The 13,419-nt window shown below is 41.2% G+C and overlaps 1 protein-coding gene across 9 annotated transcripts in view; it reads right to left on the bottom strand.

Moving 5' to 3' along the window:
- SORCS1 (sortilin related VPS10 domain containing receptor 1) overlaps positions 1 to 13,419 on the bottom strand; it is a 608,941-nt gene that overhangs the window by 49,180 nt on the left and 546,342 nt on the right. For all 9 annotated transcript variants that reach the window (XR_010115734.1, XM_055249851.2, XM_055249858.2 and 6 more), the window contains exon 19: positions 6,753 to 6,939. Coding sequence is in view for 8 of the 9 variants with exons in the window: in XM_055249851.2 (XP_055105826.2) it covers positions 6,753 to 6,939 (187 nt within the window). In the remaining variant the exon portion in view is untranslated. The remainder of the gene's footprint in view (positions 1 to 6,752; positions 6,940 to 13,419) is intronic.

Below are 13,419 nucleotides of genomic sequence, written 5' to 3'. Positions count from 1 at the left end.
AAGAATTCTTTATATTTATCTTCATACACAAAGACTAGCAGAGTTTCTAAGACATAATAGATGCTCATAGATGCTCAAGTATTCACCAGGTAAAACAAATGATGTAACTTCCCATGTCTGTCTTTGTTCATGCTACTCCCTCTTTAGAGAATGAAAAGTCTGGTGAATCAGCATGCAGAATCAAACTGATCTTCTGGCTTATAAAGCATATGTTGAGAAGCAGTTGATTATAAGCCAGAACAGTTCAATGAAATAATAAAAGGGTAACATTTACTGAGTGATGACTACAACTAAATGTTCTGCTAAGGACTCTGTTTTTCTTATTTTATCCTCACAAAACAATCTTATGAAGTAGGCACTAATATCCTCCCCGTTTAGAGATGAACAAAGTAAAGTGACTTTCCCTAGGTCATACAGCTAGGAAAGCAGTTTGGTTTCAGAGCCCTTGTTCTGAGCAGATGGAAGTGTTTGAAAGAACCTTTCCAGTCAAACAAAATAGCTATTAAGAGTTGCTGCTTCCTGATCAGGTAAATATGTTCCAGGCATTGGAAAATGCACTTTCCACCGGGTTTCATTTATTGCACAAGTCTTGCCATTTCCCTCTCAAATGGTTTGTTCCAGCAAGCCATGTCCTGGTCCACCCCAGGGCCTTTGCTTCTACACACCTTTCTTATGGCACCTGTCAGTCTTCAAATCTCAGTTCCAGCATCCCTTCCTCTGTGAAATTCTTCCTGAGTCCCTCGATCTGAGTTAAATGAATCCATTAGAATACAATGACCAGATAAGCTATGCTAGAAATGCTAGGTCCATTCTAAAGAGGTTCATTTTGTCTCTCACATGTGAGCTTTTTTTTTTTTTTTGAGACGGAGTCTCACTCTGTCGCCCAGGCTGGAATGCAGTGGCACGATCTCAGAGCATTGCAACCTCTGCCTCCCAGGTTCAAGCAATCCTCCTGCCTCAGCCTCAGCCTCCCGAGTAGCAGGGACTACAGACACACACCACCATGCCTGGCCAATTTTTTATTTTTAGTAGAGACAGGGTTTCACCACGTTGGCCAGGCTGGTCTCGAACCCCTGACTTTGTGATCTGCCCGCCTCGGCCTCTCAAAGTGTTGGGATTACAGGCGTGAGCCACTGCGCCCGGCTGAGCATTTTTTAAAAGTCATAAACCAGAGTAAGAACAATGCCTATATGTCATTGTCTCAACGAAAAAATTCGAATCTTGTTAGTAAAACATGGTAATTCATTCACTCTTTTTTTTGTTTTGTTTTGTTTTGAGACAGAGTCTCCCTCTGTTGCCCAGGCTGGAGTGAAGTGGCATGATCTCGGCTCACTGCAACCTCCACCTCTGGGGTACAAGCAATTCTCCTGCCTCAGCATCCCAAGCAGTTGGGATTACAGGGACGTGCCACCAAATCTGGCTATTCTTTGACACCCGGCTAATTTTTGTATTTTTAGTAGATACGGGCTTTCACCATGTTGGCCAGGCTGGTCTCGAACTCCTGACCTCAAGTGACCCGCCCACCTCGGCCTCCCAAAGTGCTGGGATTACAGGCGTGAGTCACCGCACCCGGCCCTGACTCAATAGTTTTTGAGTCCTGTGATCTGTTGGGTATTATTCTAGGTGCTGGGGATACCTGGCATTTGGTGGAGCTTAGGTGTTTCTGAGGGAGGAGGGTGCTGAACGCATAAAGCAGAGGTAGGTGACAGAGTGCTATTTTTGAAAGTGCAGTCATGGAAGGCCTCTCAGAAGAAATGGCATTTGAGCAGCAACCTGAATAAAATGAAAGACAGCACCAAGTATCTATTTGGAAAGTTCCAGGGTGAGGGTAGAGTAAGTGAAAAGACCATGAGGAAGAGGGATGCCTGCCATGTTTGAGAACTTTTCTTTCTCTTTTTTCTTTTATTTTCACATAACCACGTTTTGGTCAATGACGATTTTTTTTTTTTTTTTTTTTTTGAGACGGAGTTTCGCTGTTGCCCAGACTGGAGTGCAGTGGCATGATTTTGGCTCACTGCAACCTCTGCCTCCCAGGTTCAAGTGATACCCCTGCCTCAGCCTCACAAGTAGCTGGGATTACAGGCACCCGCTATCATGCCCGGCTAATTTTTGTATTTTTAGTAGAGATGGGGTTTCACCATGTTGGCCAGGCTGGTCTCGAATTCCCAACCTCAGGTGATCTGCCTGACTCAGCCTCCCAAAGTGCTGGGAGTACAGGCATGAGCCACCACGCCCGGCCAATGATGAATTTTCTAAGAGAAATTCAAGACACATAGTATGTTGGCCTCCTGGGCCCTGAAATACGTATGTGTGTGTTTGTATAAGTTCACGCTTACATGCATATACATTATCTATGCATACACATATGAAATTTATCTTTCAGATTCCCACAGCCTCTTTTATTCATTTACTTTTCACAGGTTTAAAATACCTGGTTCCTGCTATCCAAAAGCCTGTTCTTTGACCATCTCTGTTGATCACAGAGGGTGCAGTATGCCCTAATGGAGCCACAGAGGTGAAACTCCAGACCCTGGAGGCCCCCAGCTGGCTGGCTGCATTAAGCAGGCAGCTGAACTGGCAGATGCAGCTCCATCAGACAGGTGCCTGCAATGCACAAAAGGGACAGTAGGTGGCGCCGCATCATTCCAAATGAATTTTTCTGGAACGGTGGTTGAGAGAATTGGGGAATTGTGTGAACTGGGTTTCCACTCTCTTTTCTTGTTTGTAGCCCTCCTGTGCTGCAGGGAACAACTAATGCCTGTGAGGCTGCACATTGTGTGTGTGTGTGTGTGTGTGTGTGTGTGTGTGTACTGGCTGCTCTGGCCTGCCTGCATTTATGTTCTGGAGACTTTTGGCCACCTAATTAAATATTATGCACATATCACATTGCTATTTGTCTGCAATGCTTTAAAAAGCTACTAGAAGAAATAAGAGTGATTCAAACTATAAAGGTGAGATCCTAAAACAGAGTTTCTCAAACTCCAGTGTACATAAAAATCATACTAATCTATTCAAAGCAGATTATGATGCCATACTTCCAGGAATCCTAATTCAGTGGGTCTGGGATAAGACCCAGAACACTACATTTTTATCATTTAATTTGAGGGCAGGTGGCTCATTAAGCCACACTTTACAAAATCCTAGTCTGACGTTTGCTGGTCAATAAAATGATGGTGTGAATAGTTGAAAAACTACGTAGGTTTTCAAGTTAACACAGATAACTTTACTCTAAGATGGGGGCCAGAAAGTCATCTGCACATGACCCCTATATAAGGGAACAGCTAAGAGAAGCGCTTTAGGAAAGACTAGAAGATCCACCTTATCTTCTTTTTTTCCACTTCCTGTTCTGCAAGTTTACAGTCTTCAGTGATTTTTTTCTGCAAGACTGGCTGCGACAGGGCAGCTTTCTGAGCAGAAATCTGCATGCTCTCTAAATCCTCTGCCCCATCTGACTGAAGGCAACACTGGCTGCAGCATGTGTCTCATTAGTTTGCAAACTAGCAGAGCACAGTGAATACCATCCCCAAGGAATTACCAACTGTCAGCCTACAAGAGATTACCAGGCGCCCAGCAAGACCGGCCCACTCCTGGAAACACTACGGCTCCATTTGTTTCAGATGACCTTTGCAAATACATGTTTTTTTTTCAAACCCCCCAGTTTGGAATCAAATCATTTTTCTGCACTGGAGAGTGGTCGGAATGTGTATGTGAGACAGGCAAAGGGCTTTCAGGATTGCCCCAGGGGGTAGGAATTGGGGAGGGGCAGAGCACAGGCTTGGCAAGCTAAGAGTTGCGGCTAATTCTCCTCTCCCTCACAATCCACCAAGTCCAAATGTATATGCTACTTTGTGATGATAGAAAAATCAAGTTTTACTAGGTGCCAGGGTACCATATATTTTCCTTGATGGGACTTTTGGGAACGAGATGCGCATCTACTTGACAGAGGAGAAAATCAAGGCTCAGAGAGATGGAGTGACTTCCCCAGGAGTTTGAACCAAAATCTGGACCTAGTCAGAATGCCCGACTCAGTCCAATGCTTTTCTTTCCCCTTAAAGCCAGCTCTCACTGCCATATCATGGGACTTTGGCATCCACAGTAACTGATGACACCCTCCAGCTTTAAGATGCCTGAGAGTGTGACTCAGTTATGTTCTTGTTCTGACTTGCTTTGAGAGTAAAGTGATGCCAGAGTCACAGTGCTTCTCCAATCCTTGATTTCTCCATCTGAAAGAAAAGGCCAGAAGTCTGTTATGGCATAGATGTGAAGATGAGCAAAATGAGTTTGTGTGCATAGCAAAGCACCCTGGATCCTTTAGGAGGGAGTCGCTAACCAAGCATGTCAGAATCTGCTGAAACAGTTATGACATGAGTTTATATGTATGTGAGTTAGCAAACAGCTTCAAACATGACCTTGCTTTTAACACAATTAGTACCAAAGAGCCAGGCTTAGAAAGAAGTTCCATTATATCAGGCATGCTTATCCAACCACTTAACCCAAGATGAGTCTACAAAATTAAAATCAGAACATGAAACATTCCATTACAAATTATCTTCCTCTAAGATTAAGATCAAATATTTTGTCCAATCAACTAGGCTAATGAAATGAAAGAATTGCAAATGAACGAAGAAACTGGTTTCTTTTAGAAGGGTTTCCACAGCCCTTAATCTTGAGCAGAGACAATCTCTGTGTGTGTTGTTTTCCTCTCGAGGATTTCGTTAACTAGGGAGGAGTCTTGCCGGGGAGCAGTAGACACCCCAAGGGGTATGATCACACACACAGGAATGAGAAAAAAACCTAGAGTGACAAGGAGGTGAAGCTATGGAAGATTTAATGGGAGACCCTGAAAAATTTAGATCAGAAGCTGATACTGGCTTTTAAATCAGTATTTAGATGTGATTGGACTATGGTAGATGTATAACAAATTTGTGGTATATGGATCACAATTATAATTTGTAAGGAAGCTAGCTCTCTAGCAAAATTACCCCTTATAGAATAAGCTATGAGATATGACATGATCTAGGTAGGAGCCATTCTCGGCAAATGTGCCAACAATTTTATTGCAAGTTATTTTTGCTACTAATCATTAATGTTTGTGATGTATTGTTAAAGATTTTAGCACGATCATTTCTATGATACCATTGTTATCATTTCCCTACGTACTAACCTACAGGGAGGTATTATGTCTTAGTAAGTGGCAAGTCCTGAAAGTCTATACAGGACGAGTTAGGGATATGAGTCCTGAACTATGTAGTTGTGTAACAAGCACACTGCTTCTAACCAAAATGTTTATGTTTCTTCAAGATGATCTTTAAAGCGTAGGGAGTAGATGGTAAAAGCTAATAGAGACAGCTCCTCCAATCCCAAGCCGTTCTTGGCACTGACACTGACCTTAGTTATCAAGAGCTAGGATCCTTGTAGCAGGTGGACCTGAGTCTGAAGCCTGGTTCAGGTAGTAGGTAGGCCACTTCAAACAAGTAACTTAAGCTCTCTGAACCTCAACACTTTTTGTAAATAGGGTTACTAATAGTGCCTACTTCCCAGGACTGTTTTGAGAAGTGAGATAACATATATTAAGAGCCTGTTTAGTACAAAGTCTGGAACACATTGTAAACTATAGCCAAAAATAGGCAGATTGAGTTGGCATACTGAGAATCATGTGTAACTTTGTTCAGATCCAAATAAAGGAGTGCATGTTTCTTTGGAGCACCTCTACTGTGAGAGTACAGGAGACAGGGATCAGAATTACTGACATGTTAGGAAGACTCAACAACCAAAACATCTCTTGGTCATCCCTTAATAGTCTTGCCCTCTCACTGGACCACAGCAGCTAAAAAAGAAAATGTTCTAATTGATACTTTGTGCATTCAGTTTTGTTCCATGGGCAAGGTGCAGAGGAGAGGCATGGAGTAATAATGCCTGGCCTTGAGACTCTTGGACTAAAACTTGATATTTGAACAAGGCCATTCATATAAAGGAGCTACTTTCATTTAAAGAAACAATTTCTTTAGTAACCAACACAAGTCCTATGACTGGGAAACCCCTTACACCTAACATATCAATGACACATGTTTTAAGCACACATAACTTAGAAGTTATTATTGTCTCATCATACTTACTCACATCTTTAGAATCCCCAGTGAGGGAAAAGCTTTAGCGTTTCTTGGAACTGTTTCCTACCATAGTTTCCTTAACACTGTTTTTATACTCTTTCTTTCTACACCACCTTCCCTCTAACACCAAGTCATCCACAGATAGAAGCCCAGGAAAAAGGAGCAAAACTCTAAAAGGATTATTAATAGCAACATATTATGAGAGGACAGAAATAATCAGATGGGGAGAAATTTCTTTACTTGGGCTAATTCTCAGTGCATTAGATTGAGTGGTGCATGTGGATTGTTTTCAACAATTTCTGACCCCCCCAAAACCAAATTTCTTTGTTTCAACCAAATAGCTCTGCAAGTTGCTCAGGTTCAGCCTCCAGATTCAAGTGTCGTATCTTCAAGGCACCCGGGGTAAGCAGAGGAAATGCAATGAGAATTTGAAGCAATCCAGAGAGTCCAGGATTATTCAAATTTTACTCCTTGATTTTCTTCTTACTCTTTCCTTATTTTGATCTCTTAATCATTTCTTCCCCATTCCCCTTCTGCTAAAAGATAACTAGTGTACTTTTTCTAGATATAACATTGTGAATTCAATTTGAAAAGGACACAATATTTAAGATAGGTCATAAACCAACAACAGTAATAACATACAAGTTACATGTAAGTACAGGACGGCGCTGTCAGAACCCAGACTGTTGTCCACCTGCACGGTCACACGGAAAATGCCCACATTCTGATAGACGTGTTTGATCCCATCTTCCGTGGAGCTGAGATTGACGTAAGACACCGCGATACCGTCGCCAAAGTCCACTTGGATAAGTGTCCGCTGAACATCACCCTGAAAAACAACCCAACGTCAGAGGAAATGAGTCAGTGTTCGGCTGCTCCTGCCTAGGGGACTGGGGACTACGGCTTGTCCCAATCCCTGGCTCAGGCATGACAGCAGCCCTGGCTCGCTCCTACAGCTAGGAGCATCTGCCTGCCTTTGACAGAATCCCTGTGACATTCCCTGGCAGGCAAGAGTTTGCTGTGATGGATACACTCCAAATCTGAAGGACACCAACTACTGTAAGTTTCAGGGGGTTGAAAATTAATAGTGCTTGATTATCAGCTGCAATGTGATATTCAATTCCTCCAAAGGCTTTGGTAATAGTCTTAGCATCCACAAGGATAAAAGGTGTACACACACATAACTTTAAAAATTTAGCTTACCTGGGTCAGGCACAGTGGCTCATGCCTGTAATCCCAGCACTTTGGGAGGCTGAGGCAGGCAGATCACAAGGTCAAGAGATCAAGACCATCCTGGCCAACATGGTGAAATCCCGTCTCTACTAAAAATACAAAAATTAGCTGGGCGTGGTGGCACATGCCTGTAGTCCCAGCTACTCGGGGAGGCTGAGGCAGGAGAACTGCTTGAATCTGGCAGGCAGAGGTTGCAGTGTGCCAAGATCGTGCCAGTGCACTCTAGCCTGATGATGGAGTGAGAATCCGTCTCAAAAAAAAAAAAAAAAGAAAGAAAGAAACCCAAAAAATGTAGCCTACTTGACTGACATGGTAATGGACCACTTCACTTCCTGTGTCTTCAAGACCACCCCTCAACCCGAATCCCCCTTGTTATTTCTTGTTCCCTAATTGTATCATAGGAAGGATTGAAGACACTTTGCCTGATATCTGATAGGACACTGTACCCAGCCCTATTATTATCTGAGATAATAGTGGTTAATTCTTTTATGCTTTAGCATTTCAAACTATCAAAATGATCTCATGCTATTCTTCACAGATTCTTAGTCTAGTCTGGAGAGAGGAGTAGGCAATCTTCTCCCACTTTACAGATGAAGAAGCTGAAGTCAAAAAAGATGTCATCACTCATTCAAGGTTAACACAGCTAGTAAGTGGCAGTCCTGGGATTCTAACCCACCTTTCTGCACTTCCAGGTCATTCATTATAGAGAGAATATAGCACTGTGGGCAATCAAGGCTTCCCTGGGCATGAATTCTCATGTGCCATTAACAAGCTGGAAGACTTCATGCAAGTCATTCAGTCTCCTTCAGTCTCAGTGACAAATCTATGAACTGGGTATAATAATACCTTCCTGTCTTAAAGAGTTGTTGTAAAAAATATGCAGGTAATTAATTACAGATTAATTAGTCATCTGTACAATGCTACATAAAAAATGACTATAAATCAATGTAGCTATAAAAGACCTACAATTGTCCCTTTAAAGGTTAATTGAAATTGTATGATTCCAAATTTCCCATGGGTAGGCAGAAAAAGATAAATTCTGCATTATAAAATCCCAGACCTGTAAAAAAAAAAAAAAAAAGAAATGGCCTTCGGAACAACAGTTTAGATTCTTAAGGAAAAAAAGTTGCTTAGACCCCATTGACAAAAACCAGCTTCCTTCACACACAGTCCATCCTTTAACAAATTTTGCTGTTGTTAGCCTTTCCCACTTTCAGGAAAGAAAAAAACAAAAACCTTTGAACTAGAAATGTATTTTCGATTAAGTAAGGTTCATATGGTATCATATTTTTTGAAAAGGCCAAGTTTAAAATGTTGACATTTAAAAGATTAATTCACAGGGAAAAGAAAAGCAGTTCAAATCCTATGAATCTGTGTGACCTACTCCTCTGCTCTATGCCCAGCCAAGCATTGTGTGTGGGGCTCACAGCAGCGGACTCTCAATAAGTACATAGGCACAAATTCTCCCCTAGGGTAAACAGAGAAATTCCATTCAAAACTACAAAATAAATATCCAAAGCCCAGACATTGTGCACTTACTTGAATTCCCTTCACTAATAAATATAAATGTCAACTATTCTTGCTGATGTATCCTTCATTTAAACAACCAAAGTGGACTGATCAACTTCTCATTCTGTTTCCAGTTAGTTTCCACCCCTAGTTTTCAACAGAGCTTCTGGGAAGCCAGCGCTAGGTGTGGGCAAGGGGAAAGAGCCCACTTTTGAAGCAAGTATCTGAGGGAAACAGCAAGGGTATCTGGGGTTAACCATGGAATAAAACAAGAATGCAGTTTCTACTAGAGAGGGGGAAGGACATGAGGGAAGAGGGAGACAGACAAGTTTAATGTACTTTGTGGAGACAGAGTAAGCATCAGGCAGGGGCCATCATTTGCAAAAGGACAGAGGGGAGATTCACACCTTCAGTCAACTCTACTCTAGCCTCCATTGAGAGACAGCAGACACTCACACAGCTGGGAAGAATACAACTTTGGCTGCCATTACTTGAGTCTACCTTGCCTTGCCCTTTCTGTCTGGTCTTCATCACTTCCATTTTGTTGTCCTGGATCAAGCCCAGTTACATAAAAGCCCTCCAATTTCTATCTCTCGTGATGTCTACTGTCTGTCTTGCTGCGTTTTGTTTCATCATAGGATTCTTCATTGTCCATTCATGGAATGTTCTCTGCGTATATAGTGGGTGAAAGGATGGAGCTACTCAATGTTTGGACTAGGGCATTAGTAAGGCTTCCATTTCAGTCAGGCTGTTAGTGTGTTAGGTCAGGTATTTTACATATAATTATCTAACAGATCATACTTTACATGATAGAATCAGGTATTAGGTTTAACATGCACCTGACAGCCCCTGAAGACAAAGGCATGGAATACTCCAATCAAATGTGAAGTCCCCAGGACCTCCTGATATTGGGACAGGCCTCATGGCTTGGACTCTGCACTAGGAGATAAGAATGCCAAGGGGCCATGTATGACAGCAGAAGACAGCAGATTATACTCCTGCTGTCGCTTTCCACTAAAGGTGAACAAACTGGATTCCATGCCTTTTCCTTCAGGAGCTCTCAGGAGAGTGGTGAGACTATTACCACTGTAACAGCTTCACACTGGGGCTCATCTGTCATCAGATTCTGGTGTTCCTGGGCTTAAATGACCACTGGAAGCAAGGATGCCAGCCACTTTCAGAGAATAAGAAACTGAGCAAGGGATGGCAGCCCAAGTCCTAATAACTATTGAGTAGGCACACTCACCCTGCCGGTGCTCTGGTCATTCACTTGTTCACCCAACTGTCAGATATTTATTGAGTGTCTATCTCATGTCAGTCACCAAATGGGAAAATGTTATTAAGCAAGCAATAGCCAAACAAACAAACAAAACAAATGTGGCCTGGGCTTTCATGAGCTCACAGATCACTAGTGAAACACATGCACTTTAATTAACTAATCATGCAAATAAAAATTACTGCAGGGTGACATGAAGGAAAGGTACATGGAGTTGTAAGCTTTTGCAATATGCAGGACTGGAGAGCTGATCTGATTGGGAACTTCAAAGAAGGCTCCCAAAAGGAAGTGATATCTGAGCTGAGAAGACCTGAAAGAAGAAGGTAAATTAACCAAATGGAGGAGATGAATGAGTGAGGCACAAGTGAGAGAGTGCAGGCCAGGGGAACAGAGGGAACACATGTGCAAAGGCCCTGTGGTAGAGGGAGATAGTACGGTTGAAGAAATTAAAAAAGAAGGAGGAAAAAGAGAGAGAGAACAAGAACATGTTACCAAATGAGGTTAAAGCAGAGAAAAATACCTTTTGGGACTTGTGGGTCAAATTCCTGATTTTTGTCTTTCTCCTAAGAGCAATGAGAAGCCATTCAAGTGTTTTAATTTTCAAATGTTTTTAAAATTTTAATTGATAATAATCACACATTTATGGGGGTATATGTGATATTTCAATACATGTATATAATGTGTAGTGATCAAATCAGGGTAACTGTGATATCTATAACCTTGGATCTTCTTTATTTCTTTGTGTTGGAAACATTCAAATTCCTTTCCTCTAGCTATTTTGAAATATATAATAAATTATTGTTAATGATAGTTAACACTGTACTGTGCTACAGAATATTACAATTTATTCCTCCTGTCTAACTGTGATTTTGGACCCATTAACCAATCTCTCCCGGTCCAGCCTCTTGTAGCTGCCATGCTATTCTCCTATTCTGTGACATCAACTTAATGATTCAAGTGTTCTAAGTAGGGGTTTAAAGGAAGAGGGCATGATGGTATTTTTAATTCAAAATTATCACTCTGGCTATGATATGGAGATGAATTGGAAGGGGATCCAAGTGTGCTGGAAAGCCAATTTGGAGGTATTCTAGGATAGATGATAGTAGATTAAACAAACAAACAATCTCCAGCAGAAAATTATACGCACCTTTCTGTCAAAATTAACTCTCATAGTTTATTGGTTACGAAATCAGTGATTCTGAGCCTTTGATATCAACATCTTTTTTAGGAGTTTTATTTCTTAATCTGGATGTCCAACTACTACCCAAGACCCAGCACTGTTTTGAGGCCTCTCAGATGATGCCCAGTCGTGCTGCAGTCTGAGGTCTGCAGCCGATGCTGGGCTGTAGCAAATGCTGAGGCCCTTTCATTCTGATTGTTGAATATTTGGTCTTCTTGTGGTCAGATTCATCTGAAGATGAACACCACAGCACAAGCTGATGCTATTCTTATTTGATTTTAATATGATGAAAAAGCTTTACCAGGAAGCTTTAGGATTGTAAGTACCAAGGGCGTATTAATAAAGTTGGAAATGGAAAGACTAAACTCATTATTTGTGGACTGGAGCATAATCACAAACCAAAGTGTCATGATACATGCAGCCAAGATTAGCAAACTTCGCTAGGCAAATGAGTTGCTTGGTGGTTCTAGGGTAGACTGTCAACTCCGCGGGGCTGGGAAGTGTCTTGTTAATGGCCGTATCTTCAGTGCCTTAATGCAATGATCCTTTTTAGTTCCATATAATTTGAAAATTGCACATTTCTATTGTGTGTGACTGTCAAAATTCTTTCTTACATATTATCTCATGTGCATGTTAGGACACCTAGGAGATAGAAAGGACAGATGTTATTTATGTTTGATATACCAGAAAAACTGGAGCACAGAGGGGTTAAGTAAGATGCATAAAGTCACGCAGCTAGTTAGAGACCTACAAAAGGGTTTAAGAAGATCTGTGCTTTGACTTGACCTATTCAGTTCAGTTCTCTTTGAGTTTCTTTAATTGAAATTACTTGCAATATTTCTTTCAGACCAAGAGGATGGTGGTAACACAGATAAAGCATTATTTTCTTTTCTTGCTTGACTGTATTCCTGGCTTTGACTCTCTTTTCCTCTCTAACAATGACAGGTTGGCATTTACTCAATACTCCGCTTCTGTCTACCCGCTAGTAAAACAGAATCATGTTTAAGCCGTAAAGAAGATAGAGAATATGAGAAACAACTGGTATTCATAATCAGCAGTAAGGAAAGTCTCGTGTATAATTAATTGAAAAATACTTCAATCTAATAAATCAAAAGAAATCATTTCTGAAACTAAATCCAGGCTGGCAAACATCTAGACTTTTATAAAATTCTTTAGATCTAATGCTCTTTAGTCACATGCCTAATACACAGAATTGAGAAGACTAGTTCAAAAGAAGTGCCTGAGAAAGGCACAAAACCCACATGAAATCCACGTCATGATTCTATTCTCCAAGGGCATTGCTGACTTCTAGAATAGAAAAACAAATATATCAAATGGCCACCAGGAAGCCAATATTAACCTGAGCAATGAAAGGTGTGTGAACCCATCAGTTCCTGTAACACAGATTCAGAGAACACTGGGACAATAAATGCTACGGAAACTCATCACGGACAGCCTCAGTCCAGAAGTGAGACTCCAAGATGTCCCTTAAGGCATCAGAGACCCACTGCAGACAGACACCAGGCTCATATATCAGAACCTGGTCCATGCAAGCACGACAGTGGCCCTCACTCAACCTTCATCAACATTTTTCTTGGAAGACAGCAGAAACTACATTGCAGAAAAATCACTAGTATAACCCATTTTTAATAAAAAAATAAGCAACAAATAACACAGTAAATATACCATAAATCTGTATGTGTTTGTGTGAGTACAGAGAAAGGTGATGGAAAAGATAACCCAGACTGTTGATATTGATTACCCTGGGAGTGGAGTGAAGTGAGGGGCAGGAAGGGAACAGCCGGATTAAAAGAAAGAAGGAGTGAATGAGGGGAAATAAATATTTCTCCAAATTTAAAAGGGGGTAGAGTACTGTACAACACAAGAAACTACAAAATACAACATTATATCTCTACTATTACTGTAAATATTTAAATATGGGTTAAGTACATTGGAAATAACCAATGTAATAAAGACTTTGTTTTGACTGATGATGGAATACAACCAACTGAATTTGTTGTTATTTTTGTGTTATTTTGACCACAAAGTAAGATTTTTCACATATCATTAAGCGGCACTGAGTGACAGAAAGGAAATCAGATATTTCAGCC

The sequence above is a fragment of the Symphalangus syndactylus genome, chromosome 2 (genome assembly GCF_028878055.3).
Source record: "Symphalangus syndactylus isolate Jambi chromosome 2, NHGRI_mSymSyn1-v2.1_pri, whole genome shotgun sequence".
In the NCBI taxonomy this organism is placed as follows: domain Eukaryota; kingdom Metazoa; phylum Chordata; class Mammalia; order Primates; family Hylobatidae; genus Symphalangus; species Symphalangus syndactylus.
Note: the sequence above shows the minus strand (reverse complement) of the source record. Positions and strands in the feature narration are given on the sequence as shown.